Source organism: Danio rerio, chromosome 5 (genome assembly GCF_049306965.1).
Source record: "Danio rerio strain Tuebingen ecotype United States chromosome 5, GRCz12tu, whole genome shotgun sequence".
Lineage (NCBI taxonomy): Eukaryota > Metazoa > Chordata > Actinopteri > Cypriniformes > Danionidae > Danio > Danio rerio.
In genome coordinates this window covers 7,275,001-7,297,649 of record NC_133180.1, presented here as the reverse complement: position 1 = coordinate 7,297,649, position 22,649 = coordinate 7,275,001, and the positions used below count along the sequence as shown (strand labels likewise).

General features: G+C 36.9%; 2 protein-coding genes across 3 annotated transcripts in view; both read right to left on the bottom strand.

The window, feature by feature from the left end:
- Window positions 1-225: 225 nt before the first annotated feature.
- On the bottom strand, window positions 226-18,782 carry crybb3 (crystallin, beta B3). 2 transcript variants are annotated; one of them, NM_001018130.1, is made up of 6 exons: window positions 18,685-18,782; window positions 15,694-15,776; window positions 14,745-14,863; window positions 9,974-10,106; window positions 8,792-8,934; window positions 226-678 (listed from the first exon to the last, which is right to left on the bottom strand). In NM_001018130.1, the coding sequence occupies exons 2-6, from the start codon at window positions 15,766-15,768 to the stop codon at window positions 369-371; spliced, it is 780 nt and encodes a 259-aa protein (NP_001018140.1). In that variant the 5' UTR covers window positions 15,769-15,776; window positions 18,685-18,782; the 3' UTR covers window positions 226-368. The 2 variants fall into 2 exon arrangements, with proteins under 2 accessions (NP_001018140.1, XP_073806478.1); XM_073950377.1 differs by having other exon boundaries at window positions 228-678; window positions 8,792-8,954; window positions 9,881-10,106; window positions 18,685-18,750.
- A 3,056-nt stretch (window positions 18,783-21,838) lies between these two features.
- The window catches only part of tnks1bp1 (tankyrase 1 binding protein 1), a 69,042-nt gene continuing 68,231 nt past the window's right edge, over window positions 21,839-22,649 (bottom strand). The window contains exon 11 of the mRNA XM_073950313.1: window positions 21,839-22,649. This exon is cut by the window's right edge and continues 677 nt beyond it. The gene's annotated coding sequence lies outside the window, so the exon portion shown is untranslated.

The following is a 22,649-nucleotide window of genomic DNA, read 5'->3' as shown; positions in this document are numbered from 1 at the left end:
AATTGGTTTATTCTCAAAAAACACCTATAAATCATTAAGAAAATAAACTCAATCCTTTTAAAACATGCGCCACGGCGCAAAGCGGATTTTCCAGTCCGTAAATTAGCAAAAACGCGTCCTGACACCCCCTGAAAGCGTTTGCGCCCTGCGTTTTGCGCTCTGCACATGGACCGTCAAAATAGAGCCCTTAGAGTCTAACAAATAAAATCAGACACGAGCCGAAAGTCAGAGATCAAACCAGGGCCGAGGCCTTTATTTCCAATGATAGACACACAAGAGTCAAGGCAGTCACTTTTGCTTTCCAGCTTTCTTCGTGGCCCTCTGAGCAGGCGCAGGGTCATGGGATTATCATCATCATAATTAGCTATTCAGCTGCTGGCAGCTGTGGCGGATGGGGCAGGGGGAGCGGGAGCTGGGGCTGGATTGGGTGCAGGATTGGGATTGGGGTTTGGGTTTGGATTGGGGTTTGGATTGGGATTGGGGTTTGGGTTGGGTTTGGGAGCTGGGTCGGGGGTGGGAACGGTGAAACAGCCCCGTTTGTGCCACTGCATATCCCGCACACGCCGGACGGACTGCAGCTGTGGTTCTGTGGCTCCCCAGTCGTTCCAGTGTTTGTAGTCGCCATGTTCAAACACAAACTGCCGGCCGCGGTAGCCAGGGTACATGTAGCCCACCCATCTGAGGAATAAAAGAGAGACTGGAGTGAGACTCTGGGTTTATAAACTTGCTCTGTCCCATTGATCAGACTTCAGCCGTGTTGAGGAACTTCAGACTTGTTGAGGAACAAACACTTTTTATGCACACATAGACCTATTCATTTTTATAAACAACACACACAGTTAACATTTAATTTCCATACAATATAGTTATACATACAATAGTACATATATAATAATATACTGTACATACATTTCACGAGTTCACACTCACAGATATTTGACTGAATAGAAAATGCATATTTGGCGTGCTGTCCGGGGAGAGGGCTCTGAGCTCGGGAAGACACCCTAACTCGTTTTATTCCCCTTATCAGGATGAAGAGATAGGGTCCGAGCGCAGTGTCTAGCCCGGCTCCAGAACGCTCCCCCCTCAGATTTAAATAGGTATCTGGTTTGATAGTGTGGAGTTGGGGTGGTGGAGGGATGCTGAAGTCGAGAGAATTGGAGGTATGACGTGTTTGACTATTTATAGGGGTTTGCTCTTGAGCTGATTGGATAATAGAATGATTGTGTGTGTGATGAATTAGCCTGGTCAAAGACTGATCATGCTCATCCAGAAATTTGTTCATAAAACAAATCCATGAATTTGCATCGATGAATTGGCTCTTCAGTGTTTGAACTCTTAGTAATGATTAAATCACACTGAACTGAGCTAAACTGAACTGAACTGAACTTAAACACTAAAAACTGAACCACACTGTTCCAGTTACTATGACCATTCATGTGAAGCTGCTTTGACACGATCTACATTGTAAAAGCGCTATACAAATAAAGCTGAATTGAATTGAATAAAACATCACTTATCAAAATTGCATCTTCTTTTTTTATTATTATTATTTTGATCCTTTGTTATTTTGTACTGTGTGTTTTTGTTGCACTGTGGAAACTTCTGTCACGAAAACAAATTCCTTGTATGAGTAAAATAAAGCTCATTCTGATTCTGATTCAGTGCAACGTCTGAAAATGACCACTGTATACTTAAAAATCCTGTGTTGTGTATTGTGTTTGTGTTTGCTGGGTCAAATATGGACAAACCCATCATTTAACCCTTCTGTGGACTTATGGGTGAAAAATGACCCGTGACCATTTTAGCATTAAAAATTTTTTATTATGTTTTAATCTTGGCGCCGCGGTGGCGCAGTGGGAATTGCTGTCGCCTCTGCTGGGTCAGTTGGCATTTCTATGTGGAGTTGGATTTTCCTCCGGGTGCTCCAGTTTCCCCCACAGTCCAAGCACATGCGCTATAGGTGAATTGGATAAGCTAAATTGTCCATAGTGTATGTGTGAATGAGAGTTTATGGGTGTTTACCACTGATAGGTTGCAGCTGCAAGGGCATCCGCCATGTAAAACATTTACTGGATAAGTTGGCGGTTCATTCCACTGTGGTGACCCCTTATTAATAAAGGGACTAAGCCAAAAAATGAATAAATGAATGCTTTTATCTTGAAGTTTGATCAATCTATCTATTTCTAACTATCTTTCTATCACTTTTTCTCCATAGAGTGGACTTCTATGGTGAAAAATTCAGTGTTTCACCATAGGAATCATAAAAAATTAAGAAGCCAAAAACAAATAAATTCTTCTGAAGAAAGCATGCGGTATTTTTCTTCATTTAGTGAAAAATGCAGAGATCCCAAAGTGCTTTCTGTGATCAGATACTGGCATAAAGTCCACATTGGGTGCATCACCATCTAGACCTCATGTCTGGGATTAATACGCCACCATAAAACACAGAAAGACTTGATTTCCTCAATCCATTTGGGGTAAAATATATCATGCCAATGCATATTTGGTACATCACCATATAAACATCAAAACTAGGATTTAATCCCCTCCAAAATAACAACCAAAAGATTTGATTTCCCACATCTTTGTTAATCGAGTACCATTCGAGATGCCAATGCATGATGGTTACACCCTCCTCTAGTCCTCATATCTGGGATTTAAAGCCATGAAACCCATAAAAAGACTTCATTTCCTCAACTCTAATCATTCAGGGTAAAATCTATGCCATCAAAGATGCCAAGACACATTGGGTTCATCACCATATAGACCTCATAACTGGGATTTACACCCAAAAAACAACAACTAAAACATTTGATTTCCCACATCTTTGTCAATCGAGTACCATTCAAGATGCCAATACACGTAGGGAACATCCTCTTCTAGACCTCATATCTGGGATTTAAAGCCATGAAACCCATAGATAGACTTCATTTCCTCAACTCTAATCATTCAGGGTAAAATCTATTCCGTCATAGATGCCAATACACATTGGGTTCATCACCATATGGACCTAATAACTGGGATTTAAACCCCCAAAAACACCTAAACCCACCTCAGCAAGTATTTTTCGTTTTTAAAAGATAGCTAATAGATGTCTGAGGGCGTACTCACACTATGCTATCTGAACAGTGCCCAGGCTTTCCCGGATTCTTTGAGTGCTCTGAAACGGGCTTAGGAATGGTTCAGTTGGCCGGCCCTGGCCCGGTTGGAAGAAGTGTGCCAGAGCGCGGTTCACTTGGGCTTCGGCGCGGTACGCTTGTCCAAACTGAAAATGAGGCATAACTTTTAAGAGACTGTTTTGTATGATTTATTAATCATTCCTAAAGACGCAAACCCCTCACTGCATGACAGCTGCACCTTCAGCAAACCTCCTAATTCCTGCAGCACGAGGACTTTATGATTGTTTATGAGCGTCAAAAGTGGCGAATCTGTTCGGCAAAATATTTGACTGTGTGTCACTGCATCCCAAACGGCTAAAACGATATATCTAAAGCAATGTCTACTGTGTTGAATAAGAGCGCTTCTTACTGAACAGCACATCATCGTTGACATTAGCTCAGGTGCGAATGTAATGTGAGTGCGGGCTGTCGAGGGAGATGGGAGGGGGGACAGGCGTCCTTCAGTCCAGTTCAAGGCAACTGTACATAGTGTGAGTACGCCCTAATAAATGTCTAAACATAAGCCCCTTTCACACAGGGATACCGGTAAATATCTGGAAAATTTCCGGAACGACTTTACCGGTAAATCCAAAAAAGCGATGTTCACACAGGCGAGGACGTTACGGATTTTTTCCGGAAAAGAGCATTCACACATCCATCGCAAAATGCCGGTAAATTCTGACATCATTAACCAGAAATGAGCTCTAAACGGCTGCGCTTGTGTTGGTAAACATTTGACTACATCACAAACTCTTTGGATGGATCAGTATTGAGTACAACTCCAATGAAAACATATAGAGGAACACTTTCGCATGTCGAGATGTTTATGATATGTGTGTGTGCTGGCGCTATAGGCACTCACGGGCACACGCAAAGCTTGAAGGTAAACAAACAACGGATTATCATAAACATTTTATCGATACTTATTTACACAGTTAGCATTAAGAAGGAACATAGAAACGTTATCTGACTAACATCTAGCAGCTAAATATGTCTGGAAAAATATTCAAAGGCTTTTATTCTCATAAACCGCGCACGTGAATGCGTCTGACTGTTCTGATTGGCTAAAGCAGACGTCTCACGTCAGCACGTTCTAGACATGCACGCGCTCTTTCCGGCAGTCTTCCTTCTGCATTCACACAGCGCAGCATTCTGGCAAATTACCGGTAATGTTACAACTTCTCTTTCCATAAATAGCCAGAACGAATTTACCGGTATTTTCAAAAAGGGCCTGTTCACACATACAACCTTTCCGGAAAATTGCCGGTAACTTTCCGGAAAGGTCTGTATGTGTGAAAGGGGCTATAGTTGTCTTGGCTAAAACAAGGCTAAACTAGGGCTGTCAGTGAAAATATAATAGACATTAAAGAATAGACCCAAACCAGACTAGTCATCAAATAAACAGTCTGTATTTACATATAAAGTCACATATAAAGTCTGTGCAATCTGTCTGTTTGCTTTGGGCTATTCTTAGATATCTATTAGGCCCTGTTTACACTGCCAGTTAAATGTTACGCAATTCTGATCTGTTGTAAGACTGTGTAAACATGAAAAAAGCGCATACATTCGGATATTCAGAGATCTGTTTCCGGCCACCTTCATATGTGGAAATAAATCAGATGTAAATCGGATATTTGACGATGCGACTATCATGTAAACAGGCATATCTATCTATTGAGACGTTCTGTTTTGTACGTCATTAAACTTGCGACAATGTGGTACTTACTCCATGGTTTAACGACGTAGAAAGAAGAGCGTGTGTGGAGACGCCGACACGGTAAACAACAACAACAAAGGAAACTTGGAGGAGGAAAGAGATCAGTCGCCACAATTTGCTCCCACCAGACCTGAGATCTCTCTACTACCCACAAATTCCTCTGAAAGGTGGAGGAACCATAGGTGCAAGCTGCGATGACGGGCCATTCCCACTTACGCCTCAAAATCATTCTAAAGTTGAACTTTGCATATTTCGAAGAGCTAAACGCAAGACAATTTCTTCCATCATGGCTAGTGTGGCGCAGATGCTAGAACCCGCCTTTACGCATGCGTGACATCGTGAATTGTATAGCAAGGGTAAACACATGAATTGGATATGGGTCACAATTAGAAGGACATGTTCACGGACAGGCAAAAGAAAAAATTTAGATATAGGAAAGAAATCAGAATAGGGCATTAAGACCTGACAGTGTAAACAAGGCCTTAGATTTTCACTGACAGCCTTGTGTTAGCCAAGCTGTTTACGTTTAGATGTTTGCTGGGAACTCTCATGGAAAACCCAAAATTTAAAATATAGCAAATTTGAAATGTCAAGACCACATCAAGTATGATTTTTGAAGGAATGAAGCAAATTGAATTGCAGGGACTTGAGGTGTGTCCCTGTAAACCACCATATTTATTGACAAAAGATTGAGATTGGATCAAAACAGACTTACAATTATTAATAAGGCTCATCAAAAATGGTTTGTATTGTGGAAACTCAGCTCATTTAATGACGAGAGGGTTATTCTCAAGACCTTTTATAATTCATTTATTGAAAGCATTTTGTCTTTTTCCTTTCATTTGCTGGTTTTCCTCACTGTCCATAAAAAATAAGAATCATCTTCAAGGCATTGTTCATTTGTGCTCAAACGTTTTAGGAGTTCCCCTGCAAAGTTTAGCATTTTATCATGAACAAGTTGAAGATGGCATATACATCAATAGGAAACAGCACACGCCCCTAAATAAATACTTTGCGTAGATGCCCCTTGGGTGACGTCTAAGGACAATAAGATGTTCCACTAATCTTTATAAATTTACTTTTGTCCCTTAAGCATTTCAGGTACGTATTAAATGCAGTTAATCATTTTCTTTTCAGCTTAGTCCCTTTATTAATCTGGGGTCGCCACAGCAGAATGAACCGGAATGAAACTATGCAGCATATGTTTTACGCAGCGGATGCCCTTCCTGCTGCAACCCATCGCTGGGAAACACTTATACACACTCATACACTACGGACAATTTAGCATACCCAATTCACCTCTCTGCATGTTTTTTGACTTGTGGGGAAACCAGAGCACTTGGAGGAAACCCACGCCAACATGGTGGAGAACATGCAAACTCCACACAGAAGCGCCAGCTGACTCAGCCGGGGCTAGAACCAGCCTTCTTGCTGTGAGGCAATTGTGCTACCCACAGCACCACCGTGCTGGCAATTATTATGATTATATATACATTTTTATTATTATTCCATTTGTATTATTATTTCTTTCCTTTTTTCTCTTTCTTCGGTTTTCTGTTTGTGTTCTTGATGTTAAGTGTTGGTGTTTATTGTGTTAAGTGTGTCAATCTTGTTTTATATATATGTATATATATATATATATATATATATATATATATATATATATATATATATATATATATATATATATATATATATATATATATAGCACAACTATGTTGGAATAAATTGTCCCAAGAGGATTTATAAAGCTTAAATCTTAAACCCTGCTCACACTGTGAGATTTCAGTCATGATTTTGACATCTGAGACAAATTTGGGAAACCCTAAAAGATTCCAGAAATCCTAAAAGATTTCTGAAATTCTAGATTCTAGGCTAAAATCTGTGATGTTTGATCGTGGGTTTGACATGTTCACTGACAGCTCGTTATGATCAGATTTTTTCTCTGATGAAGTTATGGCAGTGTCAGATTTCAGACACTTTCCTGCAGTGTGACAACAGCTGCGATGAGTGTCAATCCAAGAACCAATAGGAACTCTGAAATTGATGACGCAATTCATGCGACAAATCAAAACAGTTTGGTCAAAAACGTTTTTTTCTTCCTGGTTTTATTATTGAGACGTGTAGTCTGCAAAATTGCTGCTACAGATAGTTTACATTGGCTGTGAGGAATCATTTCAGAACGCGGGACAGTGAAAGTGGATGACGTGAAACTCCGGGGCGTTTTCTTTCTTGTTCAATGTCGTTCAGTCTAACTTTATGACAGCTAGGATCTTACAGTGTGACACGGGAGCCATGTTTGTGCAGTCTGAAATGCTGCGATCGTGTGAAAAATCTCACAGTGTGAGCGGGCCTTCAGTCAAACCAGCCTGATCTCACAAGGAAACATAACTAAACGTAAATTTCAGTCGTTCAGACGTTCGAAAATGTACGATTTTGAAATGGAGGCATGGCATCCAACCCCGCCCCTAAACCAAACCGCCATCGGGGGATGAGCAAATCGTACTTAACTGTAGGAACGAGATCGTACAAATTCATACAAATAAGCCACTAAATTAAAAAGTTACAAATTGCCATGAGATTGCTTTGGTCAAACCCAAGTCATTGTACAACATTATGTCCCTGTAAACCAAACTTGTACATGCACACGAACAGTGTTCAACATCAACATTATTTAAAGCATAAGAAATTAAGTAAATGTTATCCACTTTGACCTTCTTTCTATGGCAGGCATGTCTAAACTCGGTCCTGGAGGACCGGAGTCCTGCAAAGTTAAGTTCCAACCCCAATCAGACACACCTGGGCTAGCTAATCAAGCTGCTACTAGGCCTTCTAGAAACATCCTTGCAGGTGTGTTGAGGTAAGTTGGAGCTAAAATCTGCCGGACACCGGCCCTCCAGGACGGAGTTTGGACACCCCTGTTCTATGGTAACTCTAATAATTCACTGCAGAGTCTATAATCTCATGATGAAGCTGTTGTGCAAGGCTCTGATGACTTGATCTCTGTGTAATGTAATGGTTGATGTGGTATATATGGCATGGATGCCATATTCGGTGACACTTCATAGGGAATTAATGCTGAACAGATGAGATTAACACAAGGGAAAGAGAAGGAAGTAAAGTTACACACATACGCACATGCACACATACATGACTAGGAATGACAAATCACAGTAATCAGACAAACTACTTGATCTACAAACTGGTGTGTTGATGATAATACAGTCAAATGATAGAAAATATTATAAGAAAACACCAGTTTGAAACATCAGTCAGCATAATGTCAAAATCCCCAGCAATCCAGCTTGTGCAGATCACTGGTAAACACACAGTTCACTAAAGAACTACAATCCTGCTTCATAATGAACTACAAAGCCCAGTCATGCACCACACACACATCACCAGTTCCTGATCATGACTGATTGCATACACACAGCCGGAGGATCATTACAAACTGATTAAATGGACTTTAAATACAGCGCACACACACACATCTCATTGGCTGAGTCTTGTTTACTGCTTAGTGACATTACAACGCGTTTCCTTTTATTACCTTGTTTTGTTTGTTTACGCTGTATGCTGCCTGCCTTTTTGACCATCTGCCTGTTATTTTGACTATGTCTCTGGATTGCCCTTATACATCTGTTTACTCCCGTGTTGATCATGCCTGACCATCTCTGTCTTAATAAACCTGCATTTGGATCCGCACCCCTGTTAGCATCTACCTCACATAATGAGTTTATATGACTAAGAATGAACGGAAGTGAATAAGATGGGAGGTCTCGACACAATAAGGTTACAAGGTTGCTTTTTATATGTAAAATAAGGTCAATAAATCACAAGCCAAGGATCAAGACAGTGTTAAAAATAATCTTTAAGGGGTAATGGACTTTTTATAACTTTTTATACTCACGTTCCGTTGACAGCTTTCGCACTGGCCACACGATCCTGGAAGCCATGAACCCACAAACTGGGAATGTCATCGTCCACGATTTCCATCTTTCTCCCGGCGAAGCTGCAGTTCTCAAACAGATGTAGTTTGTGGTCTGCGCTATCCTGAGGATGGAGCACAAACACTAGATTCAGCGGTTATACTATGAACTCAGATTTAAATAATTAAAATGTACAAAAAACACTGGTTTACATAAAAAAAAAATCTTTACGAGGTATAAACTTCAAATGAAGAATTTGATAGAGAAATTTTGCAGCATGGTGGTTAGCACTGTTGCCTCACAGCAAGAAGGTCGCCGGTTCGAGTCCCGGCTGGGTCAGTTGGCATTTCTGTGTGGAGTTTGCATGTTCTCCCTGTGTCGTCGTGGGTTTCCTCCTGGTGCTCCTGTTTCCCCCACATTTCCAAAGACATGCGGTACAGGTGAATTGAATAAACTAAATTGGCCGTAGTGTTTGAGTGTGTGAAAGTGTATGGGTGTTTCCCAGTACTGGGTTGCGGCTAGAAGTGCATCAGCTGTGTAAAACATATGCTAGAATAGTTGGCGGTTAATTCTGCTGTGGCGAACCCTGATAAATAAGCGACTCATTATTAATTATAGTTTTTAATGTCTATCAATCACTCCTTTAAGGCGGGGCTATTAGACTTTTAAGGTGGGGCTATTGGTCCATTAGAACAGGGCTATTAGCAATTTAGGGCGGGAGTATCTCTTTAAGGCAGTGCTATCAGTAATTTAAGGTGGGGCTATCAGTCATTTGGGGCGGGGCTATTAGTTCTTCAAGGCGGGGCTATCAGTCTTTTAAGATGGGGCAATAACTCCTTTAGGGCAGAGCTATAAGTCATTCAGGGCAGGGATATCAGTCCTTTAAGGTGGGGCTATCTGTCCTATCTTCCAACAATCCAATCTGCTTCTACAGACTGTTTGTATCAAGTGTGATTTTTATAATTAAGTTAATACATTTTTATCATTTAAGAGAACTGTGTTTAATCCTTTATAAAAGTGATTTTTGCATAATAGGTTCCCTTTCAATCCAGAGTTTGTGCAAACTAAACTTATCCGGCTAACCAGGTAAACTAGCTTCATGGTACAGGCCTCAGGTTTTGGGTAATATGTGTGTGTGTAATGAGTGTGAATGTGTCGCTCACCACACGTAGGGGTCTGATGGACAGCAGGCAAAAGCTGTTCTGGCTGTTGGTCCAGGTGCTCCAGCGGGGGTATTCTCCCTTCTCCAGGACAAACTGCTCTCCCAAAAAGCCCTTCTGCTCAAAGCCCACCCATCTATGATGACAATATCATATCATGAGGGATAAACGGAGCATTTCTTTTGAATAAAGCAGGAATTCCTAAACGGTTTTGTCACACAAATTCCTTTTATTAAGATATTTTAGTAGTTGAGGTCAATTCAAAATTCAAATTCAACATTTAAATTCAAAATTCAAATGAATTTTTTTTGTCAAATTTTATTACAAAAATTCAAACGTAAAAATTCAAAATTCAAATGAAAATTTTTAAACCAAATTCAAAATTTGGTTTATTTGGCAATTCAAAATTCAAAATTCTAATTTTAAATTCAAATTCAAATGTCAAAATTCAAATTTTAAATAAACAAATTCAAATTCAAAATTTTAATTTCAAATTTCAAATTTAAATGTAAAATTCGAAATCAAATTCAAAATACAAATTAAAAATTCAATTTCAAAATTCTAATTTAACATTCAAATTCATACAGTCAACCACTCGTGACCGTAAAATAATAACAACAATAACAAAAATAAGAATATAATTAAGAATCTAAATTATCGAGAAACAGAAGTTATGCAATAGAAAATGAAAGCAAATATAAAATATTTAAAGACTTTTAATATAGACTATGTAGGTACCCATACAGTATGTGGGTACTCCAGTGATCCTAAATATCTCAAAGTTATTGTTGGTTACACTTTATTTTAAGGTGTCCTTGTTACAGTGTAACTATGCATTTAACTACCAAGTAATACTAATTAATTAAGCACATGTACTTATTAAATGGTTAGAATGCAGTTTAGGATTAATTATGTAAAACTATACATAATCAATTGTATTTACTATAGTAAGTAGAGTAAACATGTACTAAGAATACGTTATCGCAAAGTTTTAGCTTATTTGTTGATGATATGACACAAACACAAACACACAGAAAGAGCCAGAGATTTAAAATTATTTAGTTTAAATTGAATAAAACTAATAAAATAAATTGAAAACAGAAAATACTGCTTTTAGTTTAATTTTATTAGTTTTATTCAATTTTAACTAAATAATTGTAATAATTAAAGTATTTAATAGTGATTTTACAGTCAGTTGTAATTTTGTAATTAACAGTTTTCCATCTAGTCAATTGCACCGAACAATCTAATGATATTTTATTATAATTGGCTTATACCTTTATTAACCTATCCATAATATTTAAATAATTTAATTTTGTGCCTTAATTAGTTCTTAGGTGTAAAGATGTCAGAAACTGCAGCTCTTACTGTATTTTCTTTATCATTAAATTAGTGAGTGAATGAAGTTCTGCACTAGACTTTTGGCCAGCGGAGAAATTAAAATGGTCGTGCCCAACTGAGTCTGGTTCTCTCAAGGTTTTTTTTCTTCACTCTCATCAGGTGAAGTTTTTTTTCCCTCTCCGCTGTCGCCACTGCCTCGCATGGTTCAGGATTGGTAGAGCTACGCATCGATGAATTTGCTCTTCAGTGTTTGAACTCTCAGTAATGATTAAATCACACTGAACTGAGCTAAACTGAACTGAACTGAACTTAAACACTAAAACCTGAACCACACTGTTACAGTTACTGAACCACACTGTTCCAGTTACTATGACCATTTATGTGAAGCTGCTTTGACACAATCTACATTGTAAAAGCGCTATACAAATAAAGCTGAATTGAATTGAGTTAGCTAAAGCATCTTTCTTTTTACTACTTCATAATAGTTTTCAGATCCATATGTTCAACATTTGCTGTCAAGAAGACAGAAGAAGGAAAGTCCTACAGGTGGGTAAATAATGACAGGATCTTTATTTTTGGTTGAATTGTACCTCTGGTTGCAATAAATATATGGTGTCAGAAAATATCAAATAAAATTTGTAGACAACTAAGTACTATTTCAGTGTTCTTTCTTCTTAAAAACGTCTAATTCATGCTATAATCATGCTAACAGCATGCTAATTTATGCTAGAAACATGCTAGTAAAATGCTAAATCATGCAAGAATCTACTAACAACATGCTTATTCATGCTAGAAGCATACCATTTCATGCTAGAATCATGCATGCTAATTCATGCTAGAATCATGCTAGTTTATGTTAGCAGCTGCCTGGCAACCACTCAGAATACTTTAGAAACCGCCTATCAACACCTTAGCAATAACCTAGCATCGCTTTAGCAGCCACTCAGAACACCCTAGTAACCACCAACCAAGAAGCATGCCAATCTATACAAAACATGCTAACATATATGTACTTATCTATGCCGACTGTTTCAAACTCCATAAAAACTACTTCAGTTATTTACACTTAAAACGACTTCAAACTTTCAGACTCGGCCACCATAAAGTTTGTCCTTAAACTTTAATATCTAGTAACATTTAGGGCCCTATCATACACTCAGCGCAATGTAGCGCAAGCCGCGAGGCAAATGTTATTTGCTAGTTTCAGCTGGACACTTTGACGTTTTGCAGCACGCTGTTTAAATAGCAAATGCATTTGCGCTCATATGTGCGCCCTCCTGAAAAGGAGGTGTGTTAAAGCGCATTGCTGGAGCATTGCTATTTTAAGGAGCTAAAATAGACTGCACAATAGACCAGCTCAAAGCTGCTCTAAAGTCCAGCGCAGAGAACACAAGTTCAGACTGCATGATTTTAGCCTTGATTTTGGCTCGCCGACAGCTTTTGAGAAATCGCAGACAAATGCCTGAAATCACAGGCAAATCGGTGCTCTTGCACATGAGAGACAATCACACAGTGTGAACTATCAAATATGCGATCAGAGAAAATCGCCGATGAGTCGCCCATGCCTGTAAGATATTAGGCGTGCTGAATATCTGGAGCTGTCGGCGATTCAAATCATGCCGTGTGAAAAGAGTTTTGACGGAAAATAACATCGGCGATCGTCTACAGCCAATGAGAGAGCAGCATTCACTTGTGTGCGTGTACCTGCTGGCCAGCGGGAGGTTGAGGGAGAAGTTAAAGTGCTCATTTTTGGTTTATTTGGATCCAAGAAATGGAGGAAAAACTAGAGGAGGTTTGACAGGAGCACCCATGTCTGTTTGACGTTTCATTCAGAAAGTTAAAAAAGAAAGTTGAGGAGAAATGGCTAATTCCCTTCAAACCCAGGTGAGCGAATATGTACATTTTCTACCCCATTAAAGGCTTCTTTCTCATTATATGGTTAATAACAAGAGATATATACTATGTGTGTTTGGCTGTGAGATGTAGTTAAGATTAAGTTATCAGCGATTTTTCCTATTGTAAAAAACGCTACCTCAGATAGTCATGCAATGTGAAAACATCTGTGACACGACTACTTTGAAAATTCTGCAGTCTGAACTCGGCATTAGTTGTGCACCTCACTTACAAATTGTTTAATACACACAAGATGTACAGCAATACGCAAATATCTTTAAAAATGTAAAGGAATTGAAGAAATAAAATATTACAATAATTATTACTTTCTACAGAAATATAATAACCCTTTCCTCTATGCCTTCTTCCTCTAGGGGGGCTTTTTCAGTTTATTCAAGACAATTTGCTTTTGTATAATGTTATTATTATTAGCAGTATTATTTATTAAATGCATATTTATATTTGTTTTATTAAAAACAAGCTTAGATTTGCCCACCTGCAGGTTTTGGACCATATAAGGCACAGCACATGTGTTTGGATATAACTTTTTCACACTTCATTATTATTGTTCATTTATTCGTTTGCTGGAAAATACAACTGAATTTAGAAATAGTTTTGAAAAAATCTAAAATGAAACTAAACATGAATATCTGTGCGTACAACACGTTTCCTTACTCCACGAAAAAAAGTGAAAGTAAAGAGGCCGATTGGAGAAGGCTCATCTCTCATTCTGGCGCTGTAGATGCTCTGTTTAACTGTTTTCTTGCTAGTGAAATGCTCAGTTTTTCCACTTACAAAGTCCGCCATGTAAATAGCAAATGTGCCATAGCATGACACAACTGACTCTTAAAGGGAATGGGAGATGAGACTCTAATTGGTTTATGCTCAAAACACACCTATAACTCATTAAAAGAATAAGCTCAACCCTGTTAGACCATGCGCCATGGCACAAGGCGGATTTTTCCATCCTTAAAATAGCTAAAGTGGATTCGGACACACCCTTCATGCTTTTAAGCCCTGTGCTTCACACTTTGTGCCTAGAACATTAAAATAGACCCCTTACACCCCATTCACATGAGGCGTCAGCGTCAACGCTTCCCATTCACTTTGAATGGGTGACGTCTGGCTTTGCCGAACTGCATTGTGGATCCGTCAGCGCCACTTCAGAGGCGTTGCTAGCTGCAGAAGTTGGGAGTAGCTCAACTTTTCAAGCGCCGACGGAAGCGTCAGCCAATCAGATCGCTGTATGCAAATACACCAGCTAGACAGTGGCCTATTGCTGACTGAATTTCATTGGCTGACGCTTCTATGACGATCGCTTCAGCCCCAACTTCAGACACGCCTTCAGTCAAGCATTGACGCTGAAGCCCCATGTGAATGGGGCGTTAGTGTTTATTTTAATTACTTTATATGAACACTACATACTTTCTACATTTGCGGAATTTAAAAGCAAGTTCTGAGCAAAAAACTACCATAAAAGTAAATCCTGCAGCACTTGCTTGTTGCAGAATAAAGCAGTTTTGAGAGCGTTTGTACTCACGGGCCGGACTCAACTATGATTGATCCCACTTTCTCCAAGTTCTTCTCAATCAGGTCCTTGCATTCTGCTGACAGCTCCAGCTTTTTCCCACGGAAGTTCTCGAATTCATACAGTGAGACCTGCTCAGATGATTCAACACATATTAAGGTGCCAATACTCTGATTTTAATATAATTAAGTCAATACTCTGATTAAGAGTCTACCATGTAAACAGCCATTTTTGATGACCTTAATCCCACTAAAGTCATAAAGTCACAATTAATATAGAGTTGAAGCAGAATTATTAGCCCCCCTTTGATTGTTTCTTCTTTTTCAAATATTTCCTAAATGATGTTTAACAGAGCGAGGAAATTTTCACAGTATGTCTGATAATATTGTTTCTTCATGGAGAAAGTCTTATTTGTTTTATTTCGGCTTGATTAAAAGCAGTTTTTAATTTTTAAATCACCATTTTAAGGTAAAAATTATTAGGCTCTTTAAGCAATTGTTTCTGATAGTCTACAGAACAAACCATCGTTATACAATAACTTGCCTAATTACCCTAACCTGCCTAGTTAACCTAATTAACCTAGTTAAGCCTTTAAATGTCACTTTAAGCTGTATAGAAGTGTCTTGAAAAAATATCTAGTCAATTATTATTTACTGTCATCATGACAAAGATAAAATAAATCAGTTATTAGAAATGAGTTATTAAAACTATTTTGTTTACAAATGTGCTGAACAAATCTTCTCTCTGTTAAAACAGAAATTGGGGAAAAAATAAACAAGCGGTCAAATAACTCAGGGGGGCTAATAATTCTGACTTCAACTGTACATGCTGATCAATTGATAATGTATTTGAACAGATCCTACTTAAAAAAACATTAAAAACAGACTATAAAAGATATTAAAACAATTCTTTTGTGAATAATAATGAAATAATAAATGTGTATGGATGAGTGTGTTTGGACCTTGTAGATCGCTCCTGCTCCTCCTTGGCTTTTCCCAGCCACCTGCTGATCTGGGACTCCCTGCTGATCCGACATCTCTCCACCTGAAAACACACACGCACGCGCATGCGCATGCACGCACACATACATGCACACACGTGCACGCGCACACACACACACACACACGCAAAAACACAAACAAATAAATACGCATACATAAGCACGCGCAAGCCCAAGCACACGCAAAAGCAAACACAGACAAACAGAAACACACTCAAACACATAAAACAAAAACACACACAAACACATAAAAAACACAAATTAACATTCACAAACATAAACAAAGATGCACAAATAAACAAACAAACAGAAGCAAATGCACAAACCCAAACAAACGGTCACACACACATAAATGCAAATACAGACACACACTCACACAGACACACAAACAAACACAAACACACACATTTGATAAACATTACAAAACATCAAAACAAACATCGCTAATTTGAAGATGCATGAATATTCTTTTCATAAAAATGGAGTTTCAGTTTAAAAGTCGAGTGAATTGTAAAATTAATTAGGTTGTAACATTAAACCAACGAATGCATTCCTTAAGCAGCAATTTGACGTCTAACATGTCAAATATCTGTAAAAATTTGCAATAATCTGTTTTTTTCCCTAATGAACACTGTATTAATGTTAATGTAAAACTTATAAAATTCAAAATGTGCATATACATGAGTGTGACAACAGCTAAATCAAAACAAGAGTCCAACAATATAATGCAACATACATCTGGCTCAATATACATATATTAATTTATTCTGGCTTGATATACATCAAAATAAGAGGCATTTATTATAAATAAAGATGCATAAACTCGCTTTCACTCAAACATTTCACAATCAATACACACACAAATACACACACAAAGCTTTGTGTTGTAAACCATTAAACAACTGAATCTGAAGACTAAAGATGCTTAACAATAAACCTTTGACCTTTTCACGTATGGATTAAAAATGTTTTCATGGTTAAAACAAAAATCTAAATGTATTTTGAAGCTTGCTAGTCACACACAAAAAACATTTCATATTTGCTGTTCAATATATTTCAAGCAAAAAGAAAGTACTGGACAAAGTTATATTTATATAACGGTGTGTGTGTGTGTGTGTATATATATATATATATATATATATATATATATATATATATATATATATATATATATATATATATATATATATATATATATAGCACTCAGCACAGTGCTCAGTATTGAGTACAACAATAATATACAGTAATATATTTTGTATAATGATATACAGTAATATATTGTGTATTTTGTACATGAATATATGGTAATTATCAGTAATATATTTTGTACAGTAGTATACGGTAATATACAGTATATTTTTTACATGAATATACAATAATATACAGTAATATATTTTGTACGGTAATACTGTACATTTTGTACATTGATATACGGTAATATAGAGTAGTATATTTTGTATAATATACAGTATTATATTTTGTATAGTAATATAGAGTAATATACTGTGAATTTTGTACATTAATATATGGTAATTATCAGTAATATATTTTGTACAGTAATATTTGGTAAGATAATGTTTATTTTGTACATTACTATATTATAATGTATACATTACTATATTATAATGTATGTTAATATATTTTGTACAGTAATATTCTGTATGTTTTGTGTAATTAATATAGAGTAATATACAATAATAGATTTTGTATAGTAATATAAAATAATATACTGTGTATTTTGTAAATTAATATATGGTAAAATTCAGTAATAGTTTTTGTACATTAATATAGAGTAATGTACAGTAATATACTGCATATTTTGTATATTAATATAAGGTAAAATACAGTAATATATTTTGCACAGTAATATACCACAATATACAGTAAAATCCTATATATATTGTACATCAATATATGGTAATATACAGCAATAAATTTTGTACAGTAATATAGATTAATATACAGTAATATATTTTGTACATTAATATACCATAATGTATTTTTTACAGTAATATATAGTAATATACCATATATTTTGTACATTAACATATGGTAATATATTTTGTACAGTAATATATAGTTATATTCGGTAATATACCACATATTTTGTTCATTAACATATGATAATATAAAGTATTATATTTTGATGCATTTAAACAAAACAGATTTAATAAACTATATTTATATACTATAAAACATTTATTCAATTAATATTTTAATTAGAACATCTTTAGAAATAAAAATATAATACATGCGAATTCGTTAATTTCACATAGATAAATAAAATAATGCGTAACATTTTTTTCTTTTAATAATAATAAATAACAAATGAAACAATATCTTAAATTTTTTATTAGATTAGCTCCAGATTTGCCTTTGGTACAGATTAATCGAATGTATATACACAAAAATATAACATTGTAAGCGTCCTATAGAAAACATGATTTATTTATCTATTTATTTTTAATACTTTTATTTAAAGTTTTTTTTTAAGTACAACAGAACAGACAAACAACGTTGTCTCAAAATATACAAACTTTGCAGGAAAGTATAATATGAACTGTCACGCATGTGGGCTCTGCTGTTAAAGATACATAAAAAACTAGAAATGTATTGTTACATTAGTCATAAAAAAGGTAGTGTGCCAGTCAGATTTCATGACTGATGCTGGATTTGGATTGAGCATGTTTCAGGTCTAAGTATCCGAGAAAGACTTCCCAGGTAGCAAAGAATTTTCCATTAAAATTGGGCCTCATAAATCGGAGCCTTTTCAAACGGATGACGAAAAATATGAATTTAAATGCGCGATTTAATGAATGAAATGAAACAATTAATTAATCTATAAACGCCTCTTTAGAATGCAAATTAAGACAACATGTAAGCAATAATATAGATTATTTTCTCTTTTTAGATCAGCATGCATGTGAAAAAGTAAGTCAGATGCATCTTTACCTTTCTTTTTTGCCGTCTCCAGCTTCAGCAGTTCTCCCTCCACTCGAATGTGTGTGTGTGTTGTGTGTGTGTTGTGTGAGTGCGTCTGGAGGTGAGGGTGTGCCGGGCGAGTGAACGGGACCTGGGGGGTATTTATGGTTTAATTCCGTCCACAGCAGCAGAAATGGGCCGGCCGTCGATTGCTGTTGATGCAGCAAGTCTGTCGCTCGCATTTGTGTCCGTCAGACTGAATCTCAATAGGCCGAGAGTTGGCAGGAGTCGCCCTGTGGACAGCGGCCGGAGCTGCTGCCAGTGTGGGCACAGCGGGCACCGACAGGGCACGAGCCAAGAGGATTCAGACAGGATCAGCTGCTGTCATCACAACACCGCTCTCTCTCTCTCTCTCTCTCTCTCTCTCTATGGCCAAACACACTGCACACATGTGGGTCATTCAGATTCATTCACACTCAATTTTAAAAAAAATGTAGGCCCAACAGACATAATATTCTATTTTGTGCTGTGTTTGAGTTGACTTTTGTCTTGACCTGATGACTTTTGACTTGACTTGACTTTTGAATTGACTTTTAAGTGAGTTAACATGACATGACATGACTTTTGAATTAAATTGAGTTAAGTTGACTTGACTTCAGTTGACTTGGACTTAATTGAGTTAACTTGAATTGGACTGGACTGGACAGATGTGGGTCATTCACACTCAATTTTTTGTGATTTATTTTTTAGGCCCAACAGGCATAAGATACAATTTTTGTGTTGTGTTTGACTTGACTTGACTAGACTGTTGAGTTGAGTTGACTTGACTTTTGACTGGACTTTTCTTTTGACTTGACTTGAGTTGACTTGACTTTTGACTGGACTTTTCTTTTGACTCGAGTTGAGTTGACTTGACTTTTGACTGGACTTTTCTTTTGACTCGAGTTGAGTTGACTTGACTTTTGACTGGACTTTACTTTTGACTTGAGTTGACTTTTGACTGGACTTTACTTTTGACTCGAGTTGAGTTGACTTGACTTTTGACTGGACTTTTCTTTTGACTTGACTTGAATTGACTTGACTTTTGACTGGACTTTACTTTTGACTCGAGTTGAGTTGACTTGACTTTTGACTGGACTTTTCTTTTGACTTGACTTGAATTGACTTGACTTTTGACTGGACTTTTCTTTTGACTTGACTTGAGTTGATTTGACTTTTGACTGGACTTTTCTTTTGACTTGACTTGAGTTGACATGACTTTTGACTGGACTTTTCTTTTGACTTGACTTGAGTTGATTTGACTTGACTTTTGACTGGACTTTTCTTTTGACTCGAGTTGAGTTGACTTGACTTTTGACTGGACTTTACTTTTGACTTGAGTTGACTTTTGACTGGACTTTACTTTTGACTCGAGTTGAGTTGACTTTTGACTGGACTTTACTTTTGACTCGAGTTGAGTTGACTTTTGACTGGACTTTACTTTTGACTTCACTTGAGTTGACTTGACTTTTGACTGGACTTTACTTGACTTTTGACTGGACTTTACTTTTGACTTGACTTGAGTTGACTTGACTTTTGACTGGACTTTTCTTTTGACTCGAGTTGAGTTGACTTGACTTTTGACTGGACTTTACTTTTGACTTCACTTGAGTTGACTTGACTTTTGACTGGACTTTACTTTTGACTGGACTTTACTTGACTTTTGACTGGACTTTACTTTTGACTGGACTTTACTTGACTTTTGACTGGACTTTACTTTTGACTGGACTTTACTTGACTTTTGACTGGACTTTACTTTTGACTGGACTTTACTTGACTTTTGACTGGACTTTACTTTTGACTTGAGTTGAGTTGTCTTGGACCAAACTGAATTGAATTGACAACTTTTGATTTGACTTCTGACTCAAGTTCACATGACATGACTTGACTTTCCATTTGGGTTGACCTCTGACTGGAATTGACTTGACTTGGCCAAATTGAACTGAATTGACTTGAACTAAATTGGACTGGACACATGCGGGACATTCACACTCAATTTTTGTGATTCTTTTAGGCCCAACAGGGAAAAAATACAAGTTTTGTGTTGTGTTGTGTGTGACTTGACTTAACTTCATGTGACTTTACTATTAACTTGATGTGACTTGACTTTTGACTGGATTTACATTTGACTTGACTTGGACCAAATTGAATTGAATTTACTTGACTTTTGATCTGAGTTGAGTTGACCAAATGTAATTAAATTGACTTTTGATTTGACGTTTGACTTAAGTTGAGTTGACTTGGACTGAATAGAATTGAATTGACTGTACTGGACACATGTGGGTAATTAAGATTAATTCAGTCATAAACGCATCATTTTTGTGATTTTGTTTTAGGCCCAACAGGCATAATAGGTCATTTTTGAGTTGTGTTGTGTTTGACTCGACTTTACGTGACTTGACTTTTGACTTGAATTGACTTTTGACTGGACTTTATATTTGACTTGAGTTGACTTGGACTGAAATTAATTGAATTGACTTGAATTAAATTGGACTGGACACACGTGGATCATTCAGATTTATTCAGTCATTCACACTCAATTTTTGAGATTTTTTAAAGCCCAACAGGGATAATATGCATTTTGTTGTGTTGTGTTGTGTTTGACTTGACTTGACGTGACTTGACATTTGAGTTGACTCTTGATTTGAGTTGACTCTTGATTTGGGTTGACTTTTGACTGGACTTTACTTTTGACTTGAGTCGACTTGACTTGGACTGGACACATATGGGTCATTCGGATTCATTCAGTGATTCACACTTTTGTGATTTTTTTTAGGCCAATACACAGTTTTTTATGTTGTGTTTGACTTGACATGACTTTTGAGTTGAGTTGGACTGGACACATGTGGGTCATTCAGAGTCGTCCAGTCATTTACACTCAATTTTTGTAAATTAAAATCAAGCTTTTTAGATGTTAGTATCAGCAGGGGTGGATTTAGTAATTTGGGGGACCTGAGCTATTAAAACCATTTGGCTCAACAGTCCTTATATGTCGCTTTTACATTGTATTGACATGACTTGGATTTGATTGACTGGACTTGATTTAGTTTGATATTAAACATTTTTGGTATTAGACATTTTACACTTTGAATCCAGAAACATTTACACAGCCTTTCAATGACTGATGTGCTGTCAATGAACTTGCTTCCCAGTTAGAAAAATATTTAATGAAAATATCCCTTGATTGCAATTCATTTATATAAAACAAATCTCCCATTTCCCAGCATTAAACAGGTAAACTTTTTTTTCCTCAAGCAGCATTTACACAGCTGAAGTCTAAAAATAAACATTGACAATTGAACATTCAACATGACTTATTATTATACATTATTATAGCTCTGATTGTTGTTTGTAAAAGTGTTCTTGGCAGGACTCTGAAGACATGGGAAAGAAATGAATAACAACAAAACAAAAATCAGCTTCGCTCACAAGCTCCAATTAAAGACAAAATATAAAACAATAGAGTGAACTGAAAACAATCTAATTACCATCCAATTATACGTATAAGTTGGGTTTAAATGAACAGCATATGCTAAATGAAATGGAATAAAACAATCAAAAGAAAAAGGACTTTTTATACACTACCTGACAAAAGTCTTGTCCAGCCCAGTCACCAGACATGAACATTATTGAGCATGTCTGGGGTAAGATGAAGGAAGAGGCTTTGAAGATAAATTCAAAAGAGTCTTGATGAGCTCTGGGAGTCCTGCAAGAACGCTTTCTTTGCCATTCCAGATGACTTTATTAATCAGTGATTTGAGTCAGTGCAGAGATGTATGGATGCAGTCCTCCAAGCTCATGATGGAGTCAGACACAATATTCATTCCGTCTCCACTGCAGCAGGACTTTATTCTCTATACTGGACATTATTTCTGTTACATGACAAGACTTTTGTCTAAGCAAAGTCAGACCGTACAGTCCTAATAAAATAAGTCAAAATCAAGGCATGATCATAT

Coding starts and splice junctions, on each gene's coding strand:
- crybb3 (NM_001018130.1), bottom strand. CDS start 15,768: ATGTCGGATCAGCAGGGAGTCCCAGATCAGCAGGTGGCTGGGAAAAGC. Junction 8,935..9,973: donor CCATCAGACCCCTACGTGTG/GTGAGCGACACA, acceptor CTCCATCCTCAG/GATAGCGCAGACCACAAACT. Junction 679..8,791: donor GCGAAAGCTGTCAACGGAAC/GTGAGTATAAAA, acceptor TTTATTCCTCAG/ATGGGTGGGCTACATGTACC.